The sequence below is a fragment of the Cyrtonyx montezumae genome, unplaced genomic scaffold, assembly GCF_038088225.1.
Source record: "Cyrtonyx montezumae isolate F1298 unplaced genomic scaffold, pur_monq_1.0 scaffold_3, whole genome shotgun sequence".
In the NCBI taxonomy this organism is placed as follows: domain Eukaryota; kingdom Metazoa; phylum Chordata; class Aves; order Galliformes; family Odontophoridae; genus Cyrtonyx; species Cyrtonyx montezumae.
In genome coordinates this window covers 30,630,473-30,657,879 of record NW_027072034.1, presented here as the reverse complement: position 1 = coordinate 30,657,879, position 27,407 = coordinate 30,630,473, and the positions used below count along the sequence as shown (strand labels likewise).

The window sequence follows — 27,407 nt, the reverse complement described above, 5'->3', positions numbered from 1 at the left end:
TGCCCAGAGAAGGTGTGAATCCCTAGAAGTTCAAGGCCAGGTTGGATGGGCCTTTGAGCAAACTGGTTTACTAGAATATGTTTCTGCCTGTGGAAGGGAGGTTGGAACTAAATGGTCTTTAACGTCCCTTCCAATCCACACCATTCTGTGATTCTATGAATATATGCATCACTGATCCAGAACAGTTCATGTTAGCTCTGTTGGGCTTTGTACAGTGTCCACATTACTAATATAACATATAACATAACCTATATAATTTCTGAGAAATACAAACTGCATGTGGACCAAGGGGTAGAATGCTGATTAGCCCTCCATAAAAGGGTTGGACTGTGCAAGGCTGGCCATATCCTCATTCTATTTGGACATGTGAAATATCTTTTAAAATGGAAACAGAAATAAAGCAATTTCAGACACAAATGTCGTCAGGCCATCCAAATGATAACCAAGCAGTTTTGAGGATTCAGAGTGATTGCATGCCTTCAGTGGAAAACAGAAGCAGGACCTGATAGCAATGCTGCGTCATAATAATTTTGCCTTATGAATACAATCCATCCAAACTTTCTTGAGTTCAGCTGGCGTAACCTACATTTTGCCTCAGGAAAAGCATAACTTTTTCTGATGCATTCAAACATCTGACTGCAGTATTTGAGAACCAGATGTAGAAGTGTCATTATCCCACTTTTGTCAGCCAGTATTACTATGCTTTTTGTGACTCATGTAGGGCACATCATTATCTATCACAGCACCTCATACAAGGATAGGCAGAAACTTAAATTTTAGAAAGAAACATTACCTCATATTACCCAAACCCTGCAATGCCATACTAGTTGAGAAGTGAGCCTGCTGGAAAGTACTCTAGAGCAAAAATGGCTAGCCTCATCAATAAGACATATCCTTTGACTTCTATTAAATAAGTATCATGAAAATGAAACCAATTCATTCAGTCCCATTGATCTTAGATGTTAATAGCAAATAATCTGTTCTGGCAACTTAGATTAAATATTACAAAGAAACTGAATCATTTCATGACTACTGACAACAATGCAGACAAGTTAAAATAATCTTTCTGGAGGTACTGGTCAACATCTACAGTTGTTTTCAGCAAAGAATCATACTTCAGATGAGAATTCAAAGTAGTTTTCCATGATGGGATTAAAAAGGAGTTCATTAACCAAGGCAGAAAAGCTCTTCAGTTGTTGGCTGCTTCTGTGTTTCCTGTTTTGCTCTCATAGGAGGGATAGAAACTCCACCCAAGTTTTCGTTCTACATCTGTCTGAAGATCTGAGCAGTTACACTGTCATTGATACGATCTATGACTGAAGACATTCAAGCATGAAAACTTCTCTTGTAAGTTTCTTTCTCTCTCTCTTTTAATTTCTTGGGTCAGAGCCCAGCCACCAGCGAACTTCTTGCTCTGTTCAACAGAATCTGTGTGAAAACATGTGTGAGTAAACACAGAAACTAAAGGAAATATTTTGACAATGTTTGCTGTTTAAATTGAAATCTGTCTTTTATCCTTTCTAACTCCTATTTGTAATTGAGATTATTTCTGTAGCCTCACATTAAGCAGAAATTTCCTCCCATCAGATTCTGGAACTCTGAATTTTATTTATCTATTCCTCAAGAGGAATACAGAAATCTGTAATTACTTTAAGCAAAGCTGCAGGATGGGCAGCAGATTCAACTGTGTTGATTTAAATAATTAATGTGTAACAGCCTTTAGTTAATCATCTATCTGTTCCAGGTTTTTTATTGGCAACAAAATCCAATATTCAGCAAAAAAGAGTGAAAGACTCCCTGAACGAGCCACAGACCAGACAAGTTCTGCACATATTTTTTGTGAGTATCAGGCCCCTAGGGTGTTATCAGGAAAGTCTGTTTATTTTCTATAAGAACAAAGGGTTGGGTCCTATGTGCTGACTTCAGTGAGAGGTTTTAGGCTCTGTTCCCTTTTGAATCTCATCTTTGATTACTCTTTCTTGCCTGTCAAAGGTCACACTTACGGTCAGTTTTACATAAATATATTTTCTAAAATATTTGAAGATGGAAATAATTTTGGAGGGTTTTTTAGTATCTTTTTGTATCTGAGAAAATTGAGTAGTTTTTAAAGATGCTGAGAATTATTAACAGCAATATGCCAAGCTTTTCTTCAAATTACATCCACCTTTAAGGAGCCTAAATATGGACTCAGAGAGCTTGAAATACAGGCAAGTAAATCAGAGGATATGGAAAGGGACCTTGAGGTTGGGTGAGTCAATTTTGCAAACACGTCAATTTTCAAGCCTTTCGTTCCTCACACAGGACAAGATGGCCCTGGATAAAATGACAAATTTGAGTCTGGAAGATAATATTTTCCGACCTGAATTGGGTGAAGTGCAAGGTATTCCTGTCATGGAAACATTATGTGCCATATGGGATCAATTATGGAACTTCAAAGCCAGACCCGATGATCTGCTCATTGCAACATATGCAAAAGCAGGTTTGTGTGCATAGAAAATAAAACAGAAAAGTCTGGAATAGTGCTCGCTATTGGAATTGAGAATTTTGTTTTTCTGTTGTGGTTGATATTTGTTTAGTCCCAAAATTGACTTACATTTTAAAGACATGAAGCTCTGTTAGCTATGGTGAGCAATTTTTGACTCCTTTGGCAGAAATAACAGTTACTATTAAAGTTCAAATGATCAAAGTCTGATTTCTCACACGTTTCCTTTTATTTAGACTACACACATAGATACTAATGTACTGTAGAGCTTTTCCATCAGCAGAGAGTTATTTAACAAAGCCTAGTGAAAAATCACTGTTTATTGAGAAATAATAGAAACTATACTATTTATTTTTGAAGGTAGAAAAAAGATGCTGTTGAAAGTTTTTACTTAGTTCTAGTCTACTTTAACTAAAAGGATGTTATATTAGTCTGCTTGGTTTAAATTATCTCAGCCATAGAATTGAAAAGAAATAAAGTTAGGAGTAGATTTTAATTAAACTTGAGTTTAAACTTAAACTCTTGGAGTACATTATATTGTATCTCACAGATCCACACAGTTCAAGCATCATATTAGTGGCTGAATTTCCTGTTCATATTACTTTCCAGGTTATCCCTTACCTACTTCTCTAGCTAATCTATTACAGTACCTGGGAAGAGATGTGGTTAACCTCATGACCACAGCTACAAGGGTAAAGAGGCACATGACAGACAAAACTCTGCATCTCTCACAGGATGTTGCATTAGCTCAAGCAGATGAAATAAAATGTTGTAATGACCTTCCTTAAAGCATTTCACATGGGAACACTGAAAATACTGCAACTTTTTAATATTGTCAAACTGTATGAAATTTTTACTCACTCAAAGTTCACATATTTAATGTTTTTCATTCAAATTGAGGATGAAAAAAAAAAGAATTGAAATAGTTACATTGTTGTGAAAATGTGGAAGTTGGGATATGGGAGTTTCATTCTTCTTTTCAAATGACACAGTCTCTAAACCATCTGTTTATCTCCAAATGGCAGTGGAAGGTGTTTCTGTTAGAAAGAAAAAACTTTTCAAAAACAGAATCCCTGAAACTATGCTTTAGAAATCACCTTTTAATTCCTAATTATGCATTTTTCCTCCGTTATCCTCCCTTTCTGTTTTTTTCTTTCAATCATGCTCTATGCTGTTCCTTCCTCTTTTGACATGGATTCCATCCTTTCAATTTCCTAGCAGAAGAGACTCAGCTCTCCCTAGGGGAAACAACTAAGCACTGACATTTTCAGGTACCACGTGGACACAGGAAATAGTGGATATGATTCAACAAAATGGAGACATTGAGAAGTGTCGACGTGCCAGTACTTACCAACGCCAACCTTTCCTTGAGTGGTATATCCCAGGTTCTTCACCTCTTGCCTACTCAGGTGAATATCACACAAATAGATTTGCATTTTAAATGAAGTGAAATAAAACAAGCATCCACAATTGATGCCACATAATATCTTTGCCACTGCACTGTGTGCCACATCAAGGCTGCAGGTTGTTTTACCATAAGCATCAAGTGCTACACAAGCCGATACAAGACTGGCAGATACGGCACACACCCTACTGACGGAGTGCCTCTGAAAGCTGTGTGTCATACTCCACAGTACCGAAGTCAGCAGCAGATGTCCTCAAAACATAAGTAAAATTACATGAGCAAAGATTACTTCAGAAGTACGGATGGTGCTCATGTAATGTTCTCTAGGTTCTGTGTAGTTGCTGTGGAGATGAACAATCATTGTTAGGTGACCTTCTAAAAGGTCACCATCAAAATTTCTATAGCAAAGAAGCGCTAGCAGAAAAGAAACCAGGTCAATTCTCATAAAAACTCATTCTACAGGCCTGAAGTTAGCTGAAGCTATGCCTTCTCCACGAACAATGAAAACTCATCTCCCTGTGCAGCTTTTGCCTCCCTCCTTCTGGGAACAAAACTGCAAGGTAAGGTTGAAAAGGTAGGAATCTCTCTACTTCTCATGGAAAGAGAGCAATAAATGTGGACTGCATATGGTTTCCAGAACCTTTGTGAAAACTAAAGGTCTCCCCAGCTAATCTCACCCTTATTGCACAAAGTCTGTGTGAAACTAAAGAAGTGATGGATGAGTTACCTGAGTTAGATATCAGAGAATGTCAATTTCAAAGCAAAATCCCTTCAGCCTTTGTTACTCAGGCTCCAAGAGAAAACACCAGGTGAGGCTCAATATCCATAGAAGCATGTTTAAGCATGTATTTTCTCTCTCTTTCTCATTTTCACCTCCGATGAAGATCATCTATGTGGCAAGAAATGCAAAAGACAACCTCGTGTCATACTACCATTTTCACAGAATGAATAAGGCGTTGCCTGATCCAGGAACCATTGAGGAGTTCACAGAGAAATTCATGAATGGAGAAGGTGATGAGCTGCGATCAGTTGTATAAGAGATTTTTTTCATTTAAAAATACCCAATAGCTGAATATCTGTTTTGAAATTCAATGCTAACACTCTGGAGGAATATCCACTGAAGGTGTTTAAAAAGTTGTTTGTCTTCATTCAAAGGTTTTTATAGTACCTTAAAAGATGAATCACATCTTTACATGAACATTTGGAGGAGAAAAGAAATGCTGCTCTTTACTCCATTATCTTTCAAAACCACACATAATGATTTTTAGGTTTCTCTCTGCGAGTTTAAAAGAAGCCAGCTGGGAAGATGCAGCAGCTCAGTGGCTGTATTCTAGCATGACACACAAGAGAGCAAAGCTTAATTAAGTATAGATTGTGTGGTATGAATTTGAGCCAGGGGAGTCCTTTTACTTAAATTAACCAGTCTAAAAACCAGGCATTTGAACAAAGTCAATTTTCTAGCTAAGGACAGGCAACACCACAAACTGATTCCTCCTCTTCTAAAATACGTCATCATATCCAAGAAAAAAAAAAAAAAAAAAACTGTTCATGTGGATGACAGTCTTCAGTTTTGGTCAGTAAAGTTCACATAGGTCATTTTTTGTAAGTATGTAGGCCTAGAAACACCAATGTCTGGACCAGTGTGAAAGTCTCGTGCCTAACTGAGACTTTGTGTCTTGTGTTGGAACATCTTTCTACACCAGTGCAGTTGTTTAGAGCATAGCAACCCCTGTCCAAGCCAATCATGTCAGTACTTATTGGAGAGAAACAGGCACTTCTGATAGCATGCCAAATAGTTAAACCAGTTAGGAACATAGAGTAATACAGGCTGAAAGGGACCTTTGTTGTCCATATAGTCCAACAACCAGCAGGGTACATTGGTAGTGATTCAAAACCAGCTTAAAAGATAGGAAAATACGTCAACACTAGTCATGGAGGAAATGTGTGAGAGACAAGGATACTTCAAGATAATACTGGATATTTATATTTGCTGCTGCTGTTACTCCTTTTTCAGTGCTCTGGGGTTCCTGGTATGACCATGTAAAAGGATGGTGGAAGGCAAAAGACAAGCACCGTATTCTCTACCTCTTCTATGAAGATATGAAAGAGGTAAAGCCTGAATGTGCGTTTATAGAGCTCTGCTTAAGATCTGGAAGTTCTGTAGATATTATCTATATTCAACAGATTTCTGCTGTAATGTCATCTGCACCTGTAAACCTTCAGACAACCTGACTTTTCACCTTGATAACAATTGTAATTTCCTTGCTTTTTTTTTTTTTTTTTGTCTCTGTTTCTCTCCCTACTTTCTTCTCTCTGCAGAATCCAAAGAGAGAAATTCTGAAGATTTCAAAGTTTCTGGAGAAGAACTTAGATGAGGAGGTTCTCAACAAGATAATATATAACACGTCATTTGAGGTAATGAAGAACAATCCCATGACAAACTACACTAAGGATTTTGAAGGAATAATGGATCACTCAGTTTCTCCGTTCATGAGAAAAGGTACTGAGGTTTATTATTGCTATTAAGTCTCTTCTTGGTAGTCATTCTGCCTTGAAATAATCCTTCTCTTCGAGTACACTTCTTTATTAAGTCATCGTTAATGGGCTTCAAGAAACAATAGTAAATTAAAAAATTTCTTTTCATAGGAGCTGTCGGGGACTGGAAAAATTATTTCACTGTGGCTCTGAATAAGAAATTTGATCAAGATTATGAGAAGAAAATGGCTGATACCTCTCTAGTTTTTCACACCAAATTGTGATTATTAGCAATGGGAGTGATTCTTCACAATCTATCAGCACTTTCAATTTTCCATATTTTGCTTTTCCTTCACAAAATGCCAGTATCTCTAAGATTTCAAAATCTTTCTTTCACACACTACTGATTTTTCATTATAATGAGATTGTTCAAACTATGTGGAAATATATATTTGCCTCCCTGAAGAAAATAATCCCTCCCTGGATATTTGCCATTCAACCCTTCCACAATTACTTTTAGCATTAGCTAAATTATTTCTGATATTTTGAGTGTTTGTCTTTGTTAAACTGCAGTTGATATCACCAGCATTTTCAAATCAGAAATTAGGTTATCAACAGGAAAAAAAATGTGTTAAAGGATTGCAAAAGCTGTGGGCTAATGCCTACATTATATGTTTTTCCACATTGTATAAATATTAATCGATAAATAACAACAATAAAGAATTTTAAATGTTGGTCAAGAATAAACAAAGCAAAAGAAATGTAGAATCATTTTATATTTTTCTTATTTTAAGCTGAGCATCATAAATGCTATTGAGATGAAAGCAGCATTTCCAAAAACATCAAGCACCCATTACCTGATGAAACTTGTTACAGGGCTATAGAGAGCTACTCATCTACAATCCAGCTGTGAAGGTAGTAGATGTTACTGCATCAAGACAACAAGCTTTTGTCATCATTGTCTTTTTGAAATTAATAGAACCAATTTCTGCAAACATTTGCAGAAAATTCTGAAAGTTGGTATGAAGCAGGTCAAAACCCAGTGCTGAGAGTATTTTCCCCTTCCCCACAGCCCAGTTAGAACCTTTAGTTGCAATAAGGCTTGCTGAGTACTATCAAATAATGCTTTAGCATTAGCACCAAAACTATAGCCATTTCTTCAGTTGGTAGGAAATTAGTTAAAACAATCCATAGCCCTTTTAATCACAGACAACTATTACCAATCCACTTCTACATTTAAAGTGCTGCTATTGTGTTCAACACACAAAAAGCCCCTGAAGAGCTCCTGTTTAACTGGATTTGCAACCTGAATGTCAGAGGGAAAACAACATACACTACAGCAGCTAGAGGAAAATACTGGCTCCGTCTCTAAAGCTCAACACAAAATGTTTACTGTGGGAATTTTCTCCTTGGCTTATGGAAGTTCCAGGGATCTAATAACAGCAGTGACTGCCAGCATGCACAGACCATTACAAGCTGGAGATGTATCCAACTATCTAAATTGAATGTAGTTCCTTAAAAGGCACCAATATCAAGTTTGGAAACAAACAAAAGGCTTCCCGTCAGATGTGGAAATTACATTGTCAGCTCTCATCCCAACAAGTTTCCTTTAAAAATGCAGGAAATACTGGAACTAAAAGTAGGCATTTGCTATACACACGCAATTGCAGGCATTGAGAGGGCTTTAGGTCAAAGGGGATTCCTGCTCCCATAGAAAGGATGTCTCTGAAAACTGACTATCTGAGAAAAAAAGAAAATCATCTGGCAGAGGTGCTGCTGCTCCTTGCGCCAAAATTAAAAAATGAGCATGGAGAGGTTTCTGTGACTTCTCTAGCTTTTGTTCATGATTATCTTAGCTTGCTATTTCTCTGTCACCAGTATGAGAAAAAGGTGTTGCCTACTCTCTGACATATTTCTATTCTCTTGGGTCACTCCAAGAAATCACACAAGTCAGCTCTTTGTCAATCTTATCTTCATTCAGGGTCATAAGAGCTATCAGTAAATGGAAAACATGCTTAATTCAGTAGCTATTAACATACTATGAGGTTGTATACGTGACCTATTTACTTCTCTTTTGAAATCTCTGTTTATTAGAAGGACAAAATGCAGAAGGCATCTGCTGCAGGGTGAGGGTGACAGAAGCTTCTGTCATACTGGTTTCTCTTCTTTAAGTAAATCTTCACCCAACTGGAATTCAGCTGCTCTGAAAAACAGATAAAAAGTAATGCAGGTCAGAGAATGCAATCTTGACAGGAAAAAAAAAAAAAAAAAGAGGTGAAGTAAGCACTGGATATGTGGGTATGTAAAAATTGTCTTTCCATATCTTATTTACATTTTACATATATATATGTATACATATAATATATTCAAAGATGGAAATACAATAAACTTTATGCGAAAATATAGCTGCCAGGGAATAAAAAAGTTGAATGTTTTTTCCTTTCAAGCCCTCTTAACCTAGCATAGTTGAGACAGAACAACCCTTTGTGATATGTTGTGAATTGAATCTTAATTCCTTACAAAACTACTGGGAAGAACAATTAATTGTTTTCAGTAAGACTGTATCTACAGTTATAGGAAAAGTGTGTGTTTTTGTTTAGATGACTGTAGAGTGCCAACATCTAGAGTGCTTTTAACTTGTGTACCCTTAAGTGTATCAGTTGTTATGTACAGAATAGCTTTAAATGACATACTCTCCAGAGATGTTTTACTAGTAATGATGTAGGTTGGTAAGAAGTTTCATATCTTTTGACATAAGATATTATAAATCAAAGAGCATCAGCAGAAGGAGATTGTACATGTTTAACTATGTTTTTTTTCACATCAATCTAAACTACTGTAGAGTTTCTGCTTCTTGTACAAATGAGTGATTCTGTGTTGTTCAGAGTTCAAGTCAGACATATGCTCTGAACATACTTTGGTGCTTTATTTTAGTCCAATCACCTAGAAGCATGTTTTCACTGACTTTCTTACGCAGGTGCAACTTTTTCTTCATCAGCTTAAACGTGATCTGTGTCAGTTTAGCTGATGCAACCCCACAGAAAGTTCCTCAGTGCTGCTTCTCTTCTAAGAAAGCATACCTACTGAGTTTTGGTATCTGACAAATATTTGAAAACCACTGTTCATTAATACATGCTAACTATTCACAAAAGCCTGCTTTGTAGCTCTGCACTAACAGCCACCAAATGAAGTCCTCCCACTGGAATGAATAAAGATTCCTGCTTTGATACCAAGTTTTACCAGAAACTGCTTTATGAGTTTCAGGGTAGTCATGATATCCCTGTAGCTTGACAGTCTTTACAAACTAGCAGAGCCATTTTACTTCCACACGTGGAAGGTGGCCGTTTAAAAAAAAACAGAATGGATGAAGCACCAGGGTTAAAAAAATAATTAAGGCAAGAGGCAGAGAAAGAGCTATTTCACCTTCTTAGCTAGCATTCAGGGTAGAGGAGCAATGCTTTCCTTTCTATTAATAATGCTGCAGATTATCTCTTTGAGCTTGGATTGAAAGTTACTGCTTATCTGGTTAGGAAACAGACCACTGACAGAGTGTAGTTTTTATTCTACTTGTTCTATCTATAGAGGATACGGATATCTTAGCCTATAATCTATATAGCATGACTTTTTTGTAAAGATTTATGTCAGCATGCTCAGAAGCAGCCTTATCTTTACAACAAGGTTAATGATTAATTCTGGAATTTTCCAGAGGTGCAGTAACATTGTTTTTTAGGCCCGGACTTCCATTCACACATCTTGATAACTCACGTGAGCCCTGGCACAGTCTAGGTTACAGGTGAGGCTAGAGGTACACTGAGGAAATCTAGCCTTACTCATTCCACTCATAGAATGAAACCAAGCCATACTGCCAGGTGTGAAGCCATGGGCTTAGGCTGGATAACCAGGCTCTGCCTGCCCTCCAGACCAAGCACAGAGTTAGGCACCATGTAAGTGGACCAGGAATGCTGTTGTGCATCAGTGTCCCATGATTAAGGCTGAAGAGGCAAATCAGTCATGCATCATTTTCTAAAAGGCCTTTAGCATTATCTGCTGCAGGGCAGCTGTTATCTGTAACCATTGTGAGCTCAGATTGTGTGAAGGCTTACAGCTGAATTGTATAGGCATCTAATCTGATCATGGAGACACTGGGAAAATGTCAAAAGCAAGACACCTAAGGCCCTGCTGTGGTAGAGTTACCACAGCTGTAGGTATGGTCTTAGGATGGACAACTGAAAATTCAGGTAACTAAATTATGTTAAAATTCTTACAGTGGGGCCTGTTGATTCCCAATAACCTGTTATTGTGCCAATAACCCACACAGTTCTTTATCTGCTACTATTTCTGTGTGCAATTAGATGAGCTTTCATGTTCAGTCAACAATGGAACAGTCTTCCACAGACAGACCCAACCCTAGGTGCTCAAACAAAATGTTAGCTTCCTTGTTTAACAATCTCGGAACAGGCTTGGTGGACTTTGCAGATTAGTAACAGAACACTGAACTCTTAACCTCTCATCTCCTGCTGTAATTTCAGAACAAAATTAAGGGTTAGATAAACAATCCCTTCTCCTTTCTTTCTTTCCTTCTTTCTTTCTTTCTTTCTTTCTTTCTTTCTTTCTTTCTTTCTTTCTTTCTTTCTTTCTTTCTTTCTTTTCTTTCTTTCTTTCTTTCTTTCTTTCTTTCTTTCTTTCTTTCTCTCTTTCTCTCTTTCTCTCTTTCTCTTTCTCTCTTTCTCTCTTTCTCTCTTTCTCTCTTTCTCTCTTTCTCTCTTTCTCTCTTTCTCTCTTTCTCTCTTTCTCTCTTTCTCTCTCTTCTCTCTTTCTCTCTTTCTCTCTTTCTCTCTTTCTCTCTTTCTCCTCTTTCTCTCTTTCTCTTTCTTCTCTCTCTCTTTCTCTCTTTCTCTCTTTCTCTCTTTTTCTTTCAAGGCTAACAAAGGTCTTCATACACAAAGCAGTATAAACACAGGACAGTACTGTCCCTGCATCTCATTTACTCTTCCAAATATTAAGAATAGCCTCCCCTTTCACATCTTCTTGAATTTTTCACTATACCTATAGTCTGTGTAGTCTACTAACACCAAACCCAAGGAAATGTGGCTATGGTCAAAGATTTTACAGTTCATTTACACATGGCAGAGAGAATACTTGAAGCTTCCAAATAGGAATGAATAGTTAACATACCATAAATTCATATTCTGCCTTTCTTTATACTAATACTGATATGTAGAGAAGGCATAAAAATAACTTAAAGCATGGATGTTGGCTGGCATAAAGTGGTTCATAAAGAAAAGTTTGGGATCTACAGAACCGGCTGGAAAGGCAGATTCAGATTCCACAAAGCCAAATATTTAAAGCATTAGCTCTGCAAGTCATAAACACATTCCTCAGGTACAAAATTACAGTAATTTCCTCATTCTTTACTCTTCAGAACATTCTTGTAGGTCTAATAATTCCAGTGCTGGTGAACAAGTGTTTATACACAGCCTTAGTGCAATGGCTAAACACAGCTCTGTGGAACTTGGCCTTCCAGCGAAAGCAGGATCTGAAGTTCATTATGCTCTGCCCCAGCACATCTCATAAGGCTCTGGGCAATTACGTTTTACATAAACAATGCTATTTAAAAAGAAGAACTAATTATCTTTACAAAGATAATAAAATTATAGAATACACAGGGCATATAAATTATTCTTGTTTTTCTCACTTATCCTGTCCCAAATTAGCTGCATGCAGTAAGCATAATTCTAGAGACTTTTTTGAGATAGATGAGATACTATTCATAATCTGTTTAAGAAAATCATGTAAGACTACTACAGGTGTGAATCAGCATTTCTTCGAAGAAATAAGGAGCAACTTTAGTATAGGAAAATCTGGTTGTAACAGATTGAAAAGGTCAACTGTCAAAATCCTCAATGTTTTTTCTTCTGCTCTTTCTAGGAATTACTACTTTATTCTGCTTCTATACTCTAAACGGGATGTTTTGCAGTTCCTGATGCAAATTAAGGACAGAAAGAAGGACCATCTAAACTATTTTATTTGTTTAGAGAAGTCTGTTTTGTACTCTTGCACGAAATGAAGGGGAGCAGGGTGAGATCTGGCCTGCCTGTCAAACACACATCCCACACAGTGGGGAGCACTGTCGGGACCTAGTTCAGAGCCTCCCAGGATGGGTGAGGAAAGACAGTCCCTATGTTGGTTGCTCTGTGGGACTTCTGATGAGCGTAAGGAGCAGAGTAGTGTAAAGGCAACTCTTGGGGTTTTGTTATGAAGATCCACTCCTGGCCAGCAGCCTGTGAGAGCGAGTAACCATCTGCTACTGCTGCAATTGTTTACTTGCATGTGTTAACAATACACAATAAACATTCCTTGAGTACAGCGAGTGCACTGGGGTACAGTGCACAAGATAAGGGAATGTTCTCTGAGGTATACATGAACAACCTTTCAGCCTTTTGTCACTATTTGCCGTTTGAATTTGTCAAGGAGGAGGACAATAGGAATACTCAGAGAAATGCAAATTGCTCATCTAAGAGCAACATCTTGGCAAACACAACTGCCTATTTTACTAAGACAATAGGTGTTCTCTCATGACATTAATTCAGTGATATTCAATATTTATATGGGGAATTGTAAAGGGAACAATGTGCTTAAATTGTTTCTCCCAAGCAACTTTTCATTAAAAATCAATTACCTATCATGAAATGTCAAAAGTATTAGATTATCAACATGCGTGCATGATCACAGTGGGAAAAAAAAAAAAAGTGCACACTTTAAAAATGTTGGTAGATATCACTCCTCTCAAACTCCAACCCAGAAAAAGGGCTTTTCATTAAGAAACTGAAGTGCAAGCTGCAACACTGGACTTTTGCTATTTGATCTGGTACACGTGTATGCATGTGACTATGCATGTAGATATGTACGGCCTTCAGTGGCACTGGTGGGGCTCGGGTCGGATACGAGGAAAGATGATTTCTCAGGAGTGGTGAGGCACTGGCACAGGTTGTCCAAGGGGAGTGATGAAGTCACCGTCCCTGGGGGTGCTATGGAGGTGCAGAGGCTTGGCAATGAGGGACGTGGTCAGCGGGCAGGGTGGGGACGGGCTGGTGGTTGGACTGGATGATGTGAGAGCTCTTTTCCAACCTTGATGAATGACTGCTTGTATTCCTCTCTACATAAGTCACAGTAACACCCCTGAGTCCCAGGTCAGGACGCTCAGGTGGCGAGGCCGTACCCGGAGGGCGGGGTTCGGGTGACGGGACGCTCTCCGCCTGTCAGCCGCAGGGGGGCGCGCTGCGCTAACGGCGTGAGGGGATGACGAAGGCGGAAGCGGGGGTGCGGGAGTAGCGGCGCTGTGAGGGGCGCCGCGGTCCCTCAGCGCCAGCAGCGGGGCGGCTCCGCCATGGAGGTAAACGGGCGGCCGTTACTCGAGCTTCGCGCACGCGCAGCCCTCGGCTCCCGTGGGGCCGGCGTGGGGGTGCAACTCCTTCGTGAGGGGGCGGGAAGGGGCTGCCGCGGTCTGCGGGCGCCTGGGGGGGGGGGGGTCTCTGGCCCTTTTCGCTGGAAGTGGGGATGTCGGGCTGTGTGCGGGGCTGGGGGAGGCTGCTCGGGGCTGGCTGTTGGTGAGCGCGCTCAGCTGACGTGTTTTGGAGTAATTCCTTGTGACGTGCGGCTGTGATGCCGGATCTAGGCTCGGTATGGTCGTCGCTGCCGCAGCTTACAGCACGGTTTGGTAGAAAGCCTGGCTAGCAATTGTGTGCTGAACTGTTGTAGAAGTAAGAGGGTAGATAGCAGTTAAGGTACAGAGTGTGTACTAAAGTGTGGCTTGGAGATGCCTCACTGTTGACGAGGAAGGCCTTGAGTGTATCACAGAATTGTAGGGGCTGAAAGGGAACCAGAGATCATGGAGTCCAACCCCCTGCCAGAGCAGCTCCCTAGCCCAGGTTGCACAGGTAGGCGTCCAGGCGGGTCTGGAACGTCTCCAGAGAAGGAGTCTCCACCACCTCTCTGTGCAGCTGTGCCAGTGCTCCATCACTGCACTGGGAAGAAGTTCCCACACACATTAGTGCAGCACTTCCTATGCTTCAGTTTGTGGCCATTTCCCCTCATCCTATAACTACACGCTGCTGAGAAGAGTCTGGCCTCGTTCCTTTGCCTCCCACACCTTTGATTATTTATAGACGTGGATCACATCCCTTCTGAGTCTTCTTTTCTCAAGGCTGAACAGACCCAGGTTGCTTAGCCTTTCCTAAGGGAAGTGCTCCAGGCCCTTTATCATATGTACACGATCAGCAAAGTGTGGAAGCATAGCCTGGTTTCAGAATGACAGAACAGGAGCCTGAGAATTCTTACAGGATTCAGCGTTGTCCTTGGAAGCGTACTGTGTGCTGGCTCACAGCTTGGGCACACCCAATCTGTGAAAACTAGATTTTTTTAGTAAACCGTCTTCCTCATTTTTCCTACAATTCAAACAAGTGAAGCTCTGTACATGTTGCTTGTAGCGTCTGTTCCCAGAACAGCAAAACTGGATGCATCTAACTACATGATACGTTACTGCCTCTGTGTGTGCTACTTTCAAGTAGCATAAAAGTAGTGTAGATTCTGACCTTGCTGCAATATAGAGAGATGTGCTACCATTTCTTTTTTTAAGCAGTACATCCAATGCGTTGTATCTAATCTTACTGTGTAAGTAAACTGCTTGTAATGGCAGCATTTAACCAAGAACACTGCAGAAATGTTAAGAATGTAAATGTTTACAAAGGTCTATGTGCCAAGAAAATTTGAACTACAAACTTATTTATAGCTTTCTTTCATAAATGCTGTATTTATGTTGGACAGGCATATTATTTTCTAACAAGTTTTCTTTTATCTTCTCAAAAAACCCTGGCTCATACCATTCACAGAGTTATCTGTAACTGTTTTTGTCCTTTGTTTGTACTCGAACTGGTATTTCTAGATAGGAGTCTTTCCTGTTACCTCTCTGAGCTTGTCACAAAATTGTTAGTCAGCAATTATCCATTAAAATAACATTTAAATCCTGTTTGTTTGCCCAAGTTTGTATTACGAGTTTTATTTCTCAGAATAAAGAGTGTAGCAAAATAAAAGTGAGGGAGTGTGTGTATATATAGACTTCTTCTCACTCCCTGGCATGAAAAAAAAATAATAAAAACTACAGGATAAGACTTAAATCCTGAAATGCTACCCTTAATGTGTTGTAAGTATCTTTTCAATTATCCTTTTCTTCATCTTATTTATGAATGTTTCTTAATATTCCCAAGTATTGATAAGCATATCTTATATACCTATTCTAAAATAACATAGAGTATCACAAATTAAATCTGTGGAAGTTGACTGTAAAAAGTGTTGTATGTGTAAATGTTAGGAGTGGAGAGTCCAGAATATAGACCATTTTCAAATATCTTGTCAGGCCTAAAGTTATAGTGATCACCAATGCATTAAGAAACAGTAACGTCGTTGAGGGATATATTTTGTTGAGAAGTTCCCAGAGTTTGTTTCAACTGCTAATACTCTACAGGCTTTATTTGTTTGTGCATTTTTAATGTTTTTTCTTAATAACAGTGGTGAGACACACTATTGTAACTGCTTGTAAATAAAATGACATTTCAGTGGTGACAGAGTAACAGAATCGTAAGATAATACTGATCTAGAAAAGGAGTTTTCAATTCTGCCATTTCATTAAATTGATCAGAATTGATCTCTGGCTGATTTTTCTCCATTTTCTTTCTTACTGATCCCACAAATACTGTAGCTTTCTTGAATTCCCACTATGTTAGTTATTCTCCATGTTTACAGACTGTCAGTGGGTTCCCTTCAGTAGTCTTTGTTTAAAAAAAAAAAAAAATTCTCACATACTATCTTTATTTTGCTGTAGGTACAAGATGGAGGACAAGAGATGGTGGCATCCCCTGCCACACCAGGATCAGGGAAATCAAAGGTAATCGCACCTTGTAAATCAATTTATTTGGATAGCAGTGGTAGAGAAGGTTACAGCTTGTCTTGCATAATAGAAAGGCACAAGGGTGTTTTTAAGCAGTCTCCAGGCTTCTGGACTACTTTAAAAACTGATATACAAACACTAGGCTTAGACATTTTGGAAAGCACGTAACAAAAATGTTTACTTCATGTCATAATAACTGGCAAGTTATTTAGTAGCATCTAGCTCTGATGGCAGTTTATTTCAGAAGATACACAGACTTCTTTCCATCTTCTGGATGTAAATTGTTAAATGCTGACATTGGGTCAGTGTACCACAGTTAAAACGTTGTTCAAATTGTATTACTCCCAACACCATAGTCTGTGTACTGAAGTGCAACCCTTCCCAAGTGAGCTCTTTTTTTTCTCATTGATGCTTCCCAGTTGTGTGGTCTAGAAAGATTTCAGAAAAGGACAGAATTAACAGTAGTCCTTGTCGCACTTGAAATGGTAGAAGTGCATAATGTAACTGCAATATGTTGGCCTATTGCTGTTCTAGAACATGCTGGAATGTGTTCCTGTCCTCAAATTTCACTCATTAGAAGTCAGATACTAAAAGGACCTGTTTTCTGATTAGCTCTGGGTTAGAGGAATTTGGTTTCTGTAATATGTACTTTTTTTTTTTTTTTAACAGCTGGACACATTGCCCAAAGAAGATCTCATCAAGTTTGCAAAAAAGCAAATGATGCTTATACAGAAAGTCAAGTCAAGATGCACAGGTATCTTATTGGAGAGGGAATAATTTCCATCTTAATGCTTGGTACTGTCTCACCTTTCATTATTGTACTGCGCATTTTTCCTAGGTAGATTTAAATTCTGTATAAATACTTTTTCTTTTCTATGATTTCTATCCTTTTCTGGGAGGATAAGGTCTAAAGGTCCTAGACTGAGGTAGGGAAGAAAAAGAAACACTACTTTTTTCAGTTATTAATTTAGTTCATTGTGGCCCTGTGGTGTTATGGAGCAGTGTAGGTTGTGTTGAAGAGGGGTTTGCCATTGTGTGTTTTCCGTATCTGATGCAGGGATAAGCTTTTAAGTTAGCAGATGGGAGGATAGTGTGTTTCTACAAGGTTTTGCACACTCCTGTTGAGGAGTGCAGTGGCTTATTTGAAAATGCTGGCTTCTCTTGTTATTTAATCACTTGCTTCTTGGGGGAAGAAATCCTAAAATGGATATAATGAAGTTTTGTGTTAATAACTAAAAGTATCCTATACACATCAGTGCTCGCATATGTTGTTTCCCCACCTCTCTGCTCTCTTTTCATCTAGTGACCTACTGTCACTTTCCCTTTGTTTGGAGATAACAGTCACACTGACTGCTGGTTGCTGCCCAACAAAACAGTAAGGGCAGGGATGGGCTTCTCTAGGCTTTTCTTCACTGAGGTTATTCATAAGGTCTTGTTCTTCTATCTGCTGCCTATTTTCAGAGAACTGGGGAAGAGATAATATAGGGATCTTTAGCTTAAATTGGTCGTGAAATAGAAGGTAAGACGATTGTCCAAAACTTTTCTATTTGTTGTCTCTCCACACAAACAAGGAAGCTTTGCTTCTTCAGAAAATCAGGCTGAATATCAGCACCAGAGAAGCGGTACTGAATGCTTACTCTGTTTCCTTTTGTATCTGTCAACAACAAATGAGAATTGGTGAAATAAGACAACTCCTATTTGAATAGGAATTGTGTTAGGCTTTGGATTCACTGGGAGTTTGATACTGTGAAGTGTCAGTCTGTGCTTACTGTGAAAATTCTTTACAACTCTTTTTAAGAACTAGAGAGAGAAATTGAAGAACTCAGGTCTAAACCAGCTGCTGGAGGAGCTGATGATATTATTCAGGTAAGAATCCATGATGGGTTTCTAAGGTATTGCATAACATTAGCTGAATAAGTAATACTGAAATAATGTGTTACATAGTGAACAGTTGTAAAACTTTTTCAAATCCAGTGTTATCTATTTGTGGGAATTTGAGACATTACTTAAAAAAAAACAGTGTAGGAAAAAAGAGGTTTTTCCTTCTTACCCTACATCCCTACTTTTTTCTGAATAAAGTTCTTTGATAAAATAAACTGTATAAAGTAATACAGTCTTCTCTGTGTGACTTTGTTTGTCTGTAGTAAGTTAGCTAGATTTTTGTTTCTCTTAGTATGGCTGTTGTGGAAAGATGTTAGCAATTTAGAAAATTTTTGAGATTGTTTTTGATCTTATCAAATTACTTGTGACGTATGTGACCTTTAAGTCTTAAATACTTTTAGGAAAGTTAAGTGGTAATTTTTTTAGTGGCAAGGGCAAGTATTTCAAAGTAAGGGTTATAGACTGCACATCAAAGTGAAAATTGGCAATGAGGAAGGTTTTATGTACTAGAAAAATTGTTCTTTTAATCATTTGGATGGAGATTTGTACAGGAAGCAAACTTTTTTCCTCCTTTTCCTATGCAGTAGTAAAACTAAATTAGCTGATCAGAACCAAGATTTTGAACAAAACGTATTACTCAGCATCTTTGTACTAGTATACCTGTTCTGTATCTGTTGTATTTAAGCTGAAAGTAACTTTTAAAATCAGTCTAGTCTGTGTAATTAACAAAAAAAACAACCAGTAACCAGTGTGCATGATCAACCAGTAACCAGTGTGCTTTGCAAGAAGCATCCGAGTTTCCACTGTTAAGGGAACTCTTTTATTCCACTAATATTCCTCTTTTTAAATTAGGCTCTCACAGAAAGACTGGATGTTGTACTTCTAGAAAAAGCTGAAAGTCAGCAACAGTGTGTAGCTCTGAAAAAAGAAAATCTTCAAAGAAAACAAGAAGCAGAGGTACTGAAACAGATAGTCTAAGATGTTTCATAATGTTTATTTTGTCGTTTTGTTTATGTTTCAGTTCTATTTTATTTTTTTCTTCACTCACATGTATTCTGTTATATCTTAAAATATCAAAAGGCTTTATATGTAAAACTCATTTTTTCTCTAGCCTCCAAGTTGTGGTTTTCATTGGACTGACAGTAAATGTAAAATTTCTATGTATTTTTATAAGATCTGCATTTGTTCAAAAAGAATTCAGTCTGTGTATTAGTAGCTTAGGTATGTGATGCCTCCAGTTAATCAACTCTTGTCTTTTTATGGGAAATATGAGATACTACATTCAGATATGCTTTAAAAGTAACCTTTTAAAGTGTGAGTTAAGTCATGTAAATCACATCAGTAAAAAAGTGAAGAGTCAGTCACATAGAATTGATGTTTTATATTCTAGCTACTTGAGTTTGATGTGATAAAAGTGGTTTTGTCTTTAATATACAATCACAGTAGTTACTGAAGGTGAAATTTATCATTACTATTTCATGAAAATATTCTTTTATTTTATTTTTTACCAGCAGGCTACCATGTACTCTCTGCAAAGTCTTGTGAACTGAGTTGCTGAAAAATTGCTGACTATTTAAAAACTACAGCAATTTTTAAAACTAAGGACTCCTAAATCTTCTGCCTTGTTACTATGAACAGTTTATTTGTAAGTTATATCTGCTAAGTTATCAGTATTTAATAACTTGTTTGTTTGTTTAGGCTGCAGCGGCTAAGACAGAAGAATTGCAGAAGCAGCTGGAACAGTCAAATACTGACTCTCTGGAAAAAATAAAAGCTCTGAAGAGTGAATTAGTAAATGCACAATCCAAATACAATGAGGACTTAACAAAGCTGAAAATGGAATTAGAGGAACAAGTGAAGAAACAAACAGAGCTGGTGGAACAGATTGAATGTCATAGTGATAATCAAGAAGAAGTTAAAAGATTACAAGATTATGTCCAAAATATTACATCTACTTATGAGGAACAAATCCTGAGCTTGAATAAGCAGTTGGAAACTGTGAATGATGATAAAAACAAAGAAATTGCAACTCTACAAGAAACTATTAAAAGCAACTCTCAATCTTACCGCACTGAAATCAGTAGTCTGAGTGAAGAGCTTAAACAATTAAAAATTGCTCATCAGGAAGAGGTGTCAGAACTGATGCATCACATTGAAATATCTTCTAAAGAAAATGAAGAAAAGCAAAATCAGATAAATCAGTTACAGCACAGTTTGGCAGAGGCAGACTTAATAAAAGAGAAAAATGCAGAAGATGAAACATATGGTCATATTGACCAGAGTGAGCATGACTTTCAGCAGCTAAAAAAAGTCTTAAATAAAAATACAGAAAACAAGATCGATGTTATAGATATACAAGAAGAGCCTGGTGTAGAAGCAAAAATGGAAGAGAAAATAAGACACCTGGAATGTAGCTTAGGTGATCTCCAGTCTCAGCATAGTATTTTAAAGGATGAGCTAACTTATATGAGCAACGTTAAACTAAAACTGGAGGAGGAAATCCATCGCATAAAAGATGAGTATTTTCATGAGAGGGAAGACTTGGATTTTAAGATAAATGAATTGCAGCTTATTAAAGAGGACTACTGTTGTGTAATTGAAAAACTAAAATTGGAGCTTCAAGCAGCACGACACCACTGGGAAACTTCAGTAGAAGAGCATAAACTAGAAACTCAGAATTTGAGGGAGCAACATGAAAGAGAAATTTCTGAGCTAAATAAAACATTATTATCTAGTTCTGAAGAAGAAAAAATGGCATTAGTTTTTGAAATGCAGGAGCTCAAGGAGCAACTTGAAAAGCTAACTCAGGAGAAAGAAGATGCAGTACTCAGTTATGATAGCCTGAGAGAAACTCTGGAAACAATACAGACTGAGTTAGGAGAATCTGCTGGAAAGATCAGCCAGCAGTTTGAATCAATGAAACAGCAGCAAGCTTCTGATGTCAGTGAACTGCAACAGAAACTCCGGGCTGCATTCAATGAGAAGGATGTTCTTCTTGAAACTGTGAATCGCCTCCAAGCAGAAACACAAAAATTGTCTTCTAATCAGCTAGAGATGGAAGAACTTAAACATAAAATTGTTAGTCTTCAGGAGGAAAATGACACGGTAACAAACTGCATTCACCAAAAAGAGGCTTCTATAAAGGAACTGGAAGAAAGGATAATTGTTCTTGCTGATGAAAACAAGGATATTTTAAATGAAGTAAAATGCTCACGTGAAGAGAAAGAAGCCCTTCAGGAAAGGTGCAAGCAAGAACAAGGAAAAGTTCAGGAACTTCAGCAAGAAGTAGATGTTGTTAACCAGTGTAATAGTGACCTGAGGAAAAAGCTGGAGGAATTAACAGAGAGACTGAATGATGCTTTAACTGGTAAGAATGAAAACACTAAATTGCTAGAGCAATTGGAAAACCAGATTGACTCTCTGGTGCGTGAAAGAGAGAACCTTTCATCTGAAGCATCTGCTCTTCGTGAGGAAAATAAGAAAATTGTTCAGGAAAAAGATGAATTAAGGAAAGAGGTGGAAAAGATTACATATGAAAAAGATGGTTGGCTAGTATTGAAAGAGCAGTCAGAGAACTTTGAAAAGAAGCTACAAGTGATGACTGCAGAAAAAGACCATATATCATCCTTACTTGAAAGTGAACGAGCACACAGATCCCTTGTAAGAGCTCAGCTATACCATATACTTGAGCAGGTGGGGTTCAGTATTTCAGACTCTAATGAGGAATGTGATTTTCTCAACTTATTACAAATTGCAAATGAACGCTTGATAAAAATGAAAGAAGAGCAGTGCTTTGCTCTACAGAATGAGGAGAAAGTTCTTCATTTGCAGAGGGAAGTTGAGAGACTAGAGGAAGAAAATGCAACTCAGTATGCAGAACATAGATCCCTGATTCAGGATTTTGGAAGAGAAAAAGATCTTTTGAAAGAAGAGTTGGAAGAAGTATTGTCTGAAAAAGAAGCCCTTCAACGTGATATCCAGGAGCTGAAGAATGCTGGTGAAAAAACAATGATTGAAAATCAAGATCATTTAGCTAAGATTGAAGACATGTCTGAAAAGCTTGCTTTTTATGAAAGCCAAATACAGGAACAGCAGAAAGGATCCAAAGCTCAAGAAGACTTAAATTTCCTTCTGGAACAAAAGGAAACTGAACTTAGAAATGTGAAAGACGAACTGAGTTCTCTAAAGGTTATATTTTGTTATTGAAGTATACAGACTAAACCTCTAAAGTCTTCAGAATTAAGGTTCAAAAAATACTTTCATTCTCTCTTTGTTTATTTTTTTCCTTGGCCTCAAAGGGAGTTTCCTTTTTAGAAAACATATGTTTCTGAGATGTCAAACACCTCAGATTCCCCTCCCTCCCTACAGTAATTAAAAAAAAACCATGAAACAGCAACAAAAAAATCTTACGATTTCTTTTAGTTACAACTAAAGTTGCTTGTACTTGAATCTCTTTTCCTATTGGTGCCACTTAAAGTGATCACTGAACTAGGTGGACTAACTGAGCTAATAATCTTTCACCTCTAACTTCCTGTGGCTCCACCTCAAACAAAATGGTTTGATCTATCTTGGTTAGCTACTTTAAATTTCAGGTCCTGGAATATTCATGGTTTCGTAAAACTGACAGCTGGTCAGAGTTAATGGTCTTCCATTTTTTTGGTCCTTTGTTAGGATGGAAAGCAGCTGCTGAGAGATTGGAATGTTTTCCATTTAACTTAAATATGCTTTTCAGTGACCAAGCTAGTGCAGAATTGCACATCAAGACTTTCTTGGTAATAAGAATGTAGACATAGTCCAGATGGTCACTGGAACTGCCAGTGGCTTTTTGAAAACATATCACATTTTTTTTTTATAATACTGTGTATCTTTTTTTATATACAGACTGTAATGGAGACATTGACTGAGAATAATGACGAACAATCTTCAGTAGCAGAGCTTCAGGAAAAAATTGGTATCTTTCTTACTACTGTATTTTATGTATACACGAGTTATTTGGATTAAACTTCCAAGTTTTTCTTTCTCTGCATAGTCATACTGTATTTCCTATAAGTCGAGGGTGAGGAGGTAGCATAACAGTGACCTTTCATTCAGTATTCATCCTATTAGATGTTCAGAATAACAAACCCAAAATTTCTAACATCAACATTTCTTAACATTTTTTTCTTCCTGAGTACATTTAGGTATAAGCAGTATATTAGATGTCATCTTTTTCATCCTTGGAAAAAAGTAATTGTCAATAAAAAAAATCCCTAAGGCTGCCAAGAGAAAAAGAACATTTTGCTAAGTATGCTGTTGCTTCATTGCAGCCACCCCAACACATTAGAACAAAAATCATTCTAGTCGTTATCGGTGTGTCACAAAATCACAGAATGGTTTGGGTTGGAAGGGACCTCACAGGCAGGGCTGCCCCCCCCAGCTCAGGCTGCCCAGGGCCCCATCCAACCTGGCCTTGTGCGCCTCCAGGGATGGGGCACCACAGCTTCTCTGGGCAGCTGTACCACCGTCTCACACACTCTAAGTAATTGTTTTTTTCTGAACATCTAATCCAAATTTCCCCTCTTTTAGTTTAAAAGCATTCTCCCTTGTTCTATTACTGCCTGTGTAAAAAGTCACTCTCCATCTTTTTTATAATACCCATTTAAATCAAGAAAGGTTGCTATAAAGTCTCAGTTGAGCCTTCTTCAGGCTGAACAACCCCATCTCCCTCATCTTTCTTTGTAGAAGAGGTGCTCCAGCCCTCCTCTGGGCACCGTCTAGCAGCTCTATGTGTTTCTTGTGCTGGGGGCCCCAGACTTGGATGTTGTACTGCAGGTGCACTCTCGTAAGAGTAAAGTAGAGAATCACCTCCTTCACCTGCTGGTTACACTTCTTTTAGTGTAGACCCAGATTATGGACTGTACCTGTATGTAGAAGTGCAGGGGAATGAGGCTTTTACTGTAAACTGCAATTGAAGTTTTTGGAACAGGGAAAGAGTTTCCCTGAATTGTCTGTGATACTGGACATTCTAGCTTCAAAGTGAATTGAAGGGTTTAACTGAATGAAACCTTTTAATATCTCTACTGCTTTATATTTTGTTTTATTTCAAACTGGCATTTGTGTTGTAATTGAATTTCATTACCTCAGGAGAGGAAATGAATGTTTTTATTTACTTTCTTATTTATTTACTGTAGGGAGACTAGAAAAAGAATCTGCAGAAAAAGGGGAGAAGCTAAATAAAGTGAAGGCAGTTGCTGTGAGAGCAAAGAAGGAATTAGATACCAGCCGGAAGGAGGTACTCTTAACTGCTTCTTAACATGGAGAACATCCTGCATGTAGGATTCTGTTTTAATGACTTGTGTTTTCCTTGTAATAAGACGCAGGCTCTGAGGGAAGAATTGGAGGTGGTTCGATCAGAAAAAGATCAGCTGTCTGCTTCAATGAAGGATGTCATTCAAGGAGCTGAAAGTTATAAGGTAGGAACAGCACTAGCTACAAAAGGCAGTTAGCTGGCAGAAAAAAATATTTTGCTTTTGAATCCTTGCCTAAATATTATTACTTACCTGCACAAATGTGTTTGGTGGCAGAAATTGTGCCAGTGCAGTTAAGCACCCAAATCAAGAATATAAGGTCCTACTAACAGAACTGTGTCAGAAGAAAATGAGATTATTTCTCCTGGGTGATATTTTTAAACTTCCTTTTAAATCTGGCATCATATATGTCAGACACCATTGCTGAAGCAAATCTGTTCTTACAAATTCTTAAAACTGTATGAACTGGGAATTAATTACAAAAAAAATCTTTAAGTGATAAAGACAAAAGCTCAGTGATTTCTCTCAGAACGTGCAATGGAACTATAGTTTTATTTTGAGATGTCTGATATTGCATTAAAATATCTCATGCTTAATTATTAAAAAGATGAATAAGTATATGGGCTTTTGAATGTGGTTAAGACAAGCAGTGTGTATCATAATTATTAAAGTTTGTCTGTATGTGATTGTGTTAAGAATCTTCTGATGGAATACGATAAACAAGGAGAGGAGCTGGATTCTGAAAAAGGCAGAGCAAATAGTCTTGAACGTCAGATAGATGACCTCACAAGACAACTGCAGGTGTCATCCCAGAAGGTCAGTTCTGTATGTGTGTGAGAGATACTGATAATTAAAGTAACAATTATTTTAATGTAAGATATTTCAGTGATTAGTATTATATTTAGTCTCGTAATCCAAATGTTTTCTGGGTAGTTACTTGAAATTCAGTTTTTTTCCCAACATCTTATGCCTATGTGGGCAGTGAAATATTTATAGATCTCTAGAATGACTTGCCTTTGAAATAGAAAGGGTTTAATTTACCCCAGGTCAGCTCACAGAAAAGATCAGATGATCTGATTCCACACCCACACTTGCCACGACGCACAGTGAATTTGATTTTTTCCTTCAGTTCCTTAAACAAAATACGCCTCTTATTTCACCAACAGAATTTCACAAACAGAATTAACTATGGTGATTTTGGTTTTTTGCACCTTTCACAGGAATTAGACTTGAGGTTGTGTTATGGAATAGTCTAGTGGCATTCAGAAGTCTTAAGATGGCAATTAAACAGCTGTGAGATGTGTTCTGCAGAAACTAGTTGAAGTGGGCTGGGAATTTAGGATTTAAACCCCATATGTAGTTAGACTGAATATCAGCCTAGGACACCTTTTAAGCAAAATTGAAACTAACAGCGGATAGCACAAGAAGAAATGATGAACAGTAAAGTACACTCTGCTGATGGTGCAGGGGTTGGTTTTTTTTCAAGTTGATATGAAGTATTTTATAAATTGTAAAGGTAATTGGTAGCTCCTTTCATTTTATTCTTAATCTGCATAATCAAGAGTGAGATAACAGATTCAGCATCTTCAATATTTTTAAAATGTTCCAACAACAGCCTGGGCACAGGAGTGATTTTGACTGTATGTACTGACCTGATATCATTGAAGGCTCCATGGTGCTGCAGTTGAAGGGGTTGTTTTAGGGATTAGTGGGTTGATGCTTTATTAATACAGCTGTACTTGAAATGGGGCGATGGAGTACTTAAACTTCAGGTCTCCCACAATGATACAAGTTCTTCTTGCAGAGAGCAATAAAGGGTTTTTTCTTTTGTTTTTCTGGTTGGTTTTTTTTTTCAGATTTCTCATACTTGTAGCCATCTTATAGCAAGCTGGGCTCATGTAACTCTGAACAAAATAATCAAACTGTGCTAGTGTTTAATTAAGCCTGTTTCTTAATCTGATTTTAAACCAGGTGGTCAACAGTTTATACTGTTATCAGTAGGATTACTGTTGATAAAAGAATCTGAAAATGAGTATTTGTTTTTTAAATATGAATGGTATCCTATTTATCATAGTCAAATGCAAATTCAGCTTACGTTATCTTCCCGCTGTGATTATTTTAGAATGATCAACTACATTCTGCTAATGAAGATCTTCTGGCTCGTGTTGAAACACTGCAATGTAATTCTAAGCTGCTAGAAGCTCAGATACTGGAGCTACAGAAGTTTAAGGCAAAGGCTGAAAAAGATCTGGAAGCTGAGAAGCTTCTGAAAGAGCAGAAAATAAAGGTAATAATACTATGTGGAGCTAATAGATTGGTTGAAGCACTACTGTCATTGGATGGTCTGCCTTCTGTGAGTTTTATAAACTGTGCTTATTATAGACAAGTTCCATGCTTTTTCTTGTTACTTCACTTGGTCTTTTTTTTTTTTTTTTTTTGGACTGCTTAGTCTGTTCATTTAAAGAACTTTTTAAGACCATCACTTACAGTAGATTGGAGATTCTGGTTGACTGTGAAAAACAGTTCATAATCTTGTGAGGTTTTCTTTGACTCCCAGTCTTCCCAAAAAATCTTACCTTTGTACACTCTAAGTGAGTGGGTGTCTGTGTGTAAATGTGTCTACTCTGCTGACATCTATTTTGAAATTGGACCGCATAATTGAAAAGTATTTAAATTTCAGGAACATGGTGGTACTCTCCGAGAACTGGAAGAGCTTCAGATGCAACTTCAGAAGGAAAAGAAGTATCTGCAAAAAGTTATGCAAGAACTAGAGCTGGCCAAAAAGGTAGAGTGATTGTTGTGTGTTTAACATTCCACCAAAGATGTGTCCTTTCTGGTTGTATCTAATGTCTCCCTTTCTGTTCTGAAGACCTTAAAACCTACTGTATGCAAAAGCAAAACCAGGAATTTTTACCCGTTTTACTTCAGAGAGAT

General features: G+C 37.8%; 2 protein-coding genes across 3 annotated transcripts in view; both read left to right on the top strand.

Moving 5' to 3' along the window:
• Positions 1–1,279: 1,279 nt before the first annotated feature.
• Positions 1,280–8,597, top strand: SULT1C4 (sulfotransferase family 1C member 4). Its single transcript, XM_065741089.1, has 9 exons — positions 1,280–1,347; positions 1,745–1,839; positions 2,302–2,479; positions 3,754–3,891; positions 4,350–4,447; positions 4,772–4,898; positions 5,902–5,996; positions 6,207–6,387; positions 6,534–8,597. Exons 3-9 carry the CDS (start codon positions 2,308–2,310, stop codon positions 6,644–6,646), a joined length of 924 nt encoding a protein of 307 aa, XP_065597161.1. The 5' UTR covers positions 1,280–1,347; positions 1,745–1,839; positions 2,302–2,307; the 3' UTR covers positions 6,647–8,597.
• Positions 8,598–8,612: 15 nt separating this feature from the next.
• The window catches only part of GCC2 (GRIP and coiled-coil domain containing 2), a 33,527-nt gene continuing 14,732 nt past the window's right edge, over positions 8,613–27,407 (top strand). The window contains exons 1-12 of one of the 2 annotated variants that reach the window (XM_065741048.1): positions 8,613–8,660; positions 16,240–16,302; positions 16,975–17,059; positions 18,104–18,171; positions 19,039–19,143; positions 19,885–22,374; positions 23,068–23,137; positions 24,357–24,457; positions 24,540–24,638; positions 25,170–25,289; positions 26,596–26,760; positions 27,154–27,258. In XM_065741048.1, the coding sequence (XP_065597120.1) occupies positions 8,655–8,660; positions 16,240–16,302; positions 16,975–17,059; positions 18,104–18,171; positions 19,039–19,143; positions 19,885–22,374; positions 23,068–23,137; positions 24,357–24,457; positions 24,540–24,638; positions 25,170–25,289; positions 26,596–26,760; positions 27,154–27,258 (3,477 nt within the window). In that variant the 5' untranslated portion in view covers positions 8,613–8,654. Of the gene's footprint in view, positions 8,661–13,668; positions 13,756–16,239; positions 16,303–16,974; positions 17,060–18,103; positions 18,172–19,038; positions 19,144–19,884; positions 22,375–23,067; positions 23,138–24,356; positions 24,458–24,539; positions 24,639–25,169; positions 25,290–26,595; positions 26,761–27,153; positions 27,259–27,407 lie in introns of those variants that run through there. The other variant, XM_065741047.1, reaches the window with a different exon arrangement.

Excerpts from the sequence above, each read along its gene's own strand:
- SULT1C4 (XM_065741089.1), top strand. The coding sequence starts at position 2,308 with ATGGCCCTGGATAAAATGACAAATTTGAGTCTGGAAGATAATATTTTC. Across the intron at positions 2,480-3,753 it reads TGCAACATATGCAAAAGCAG|GTACCACGTGGACACAGGAA; the intron begins GTTTGTGTGCAT and ends TGACATTTTCAG. Across the intron at positions 4,899-5,901 it reads GAAATTCATGAATGGAGAAG|TGCTCTGGGGTTCCTGGTAT; the intron begins GTGATGAGCTGC and ends CTCCTTTTTCAG.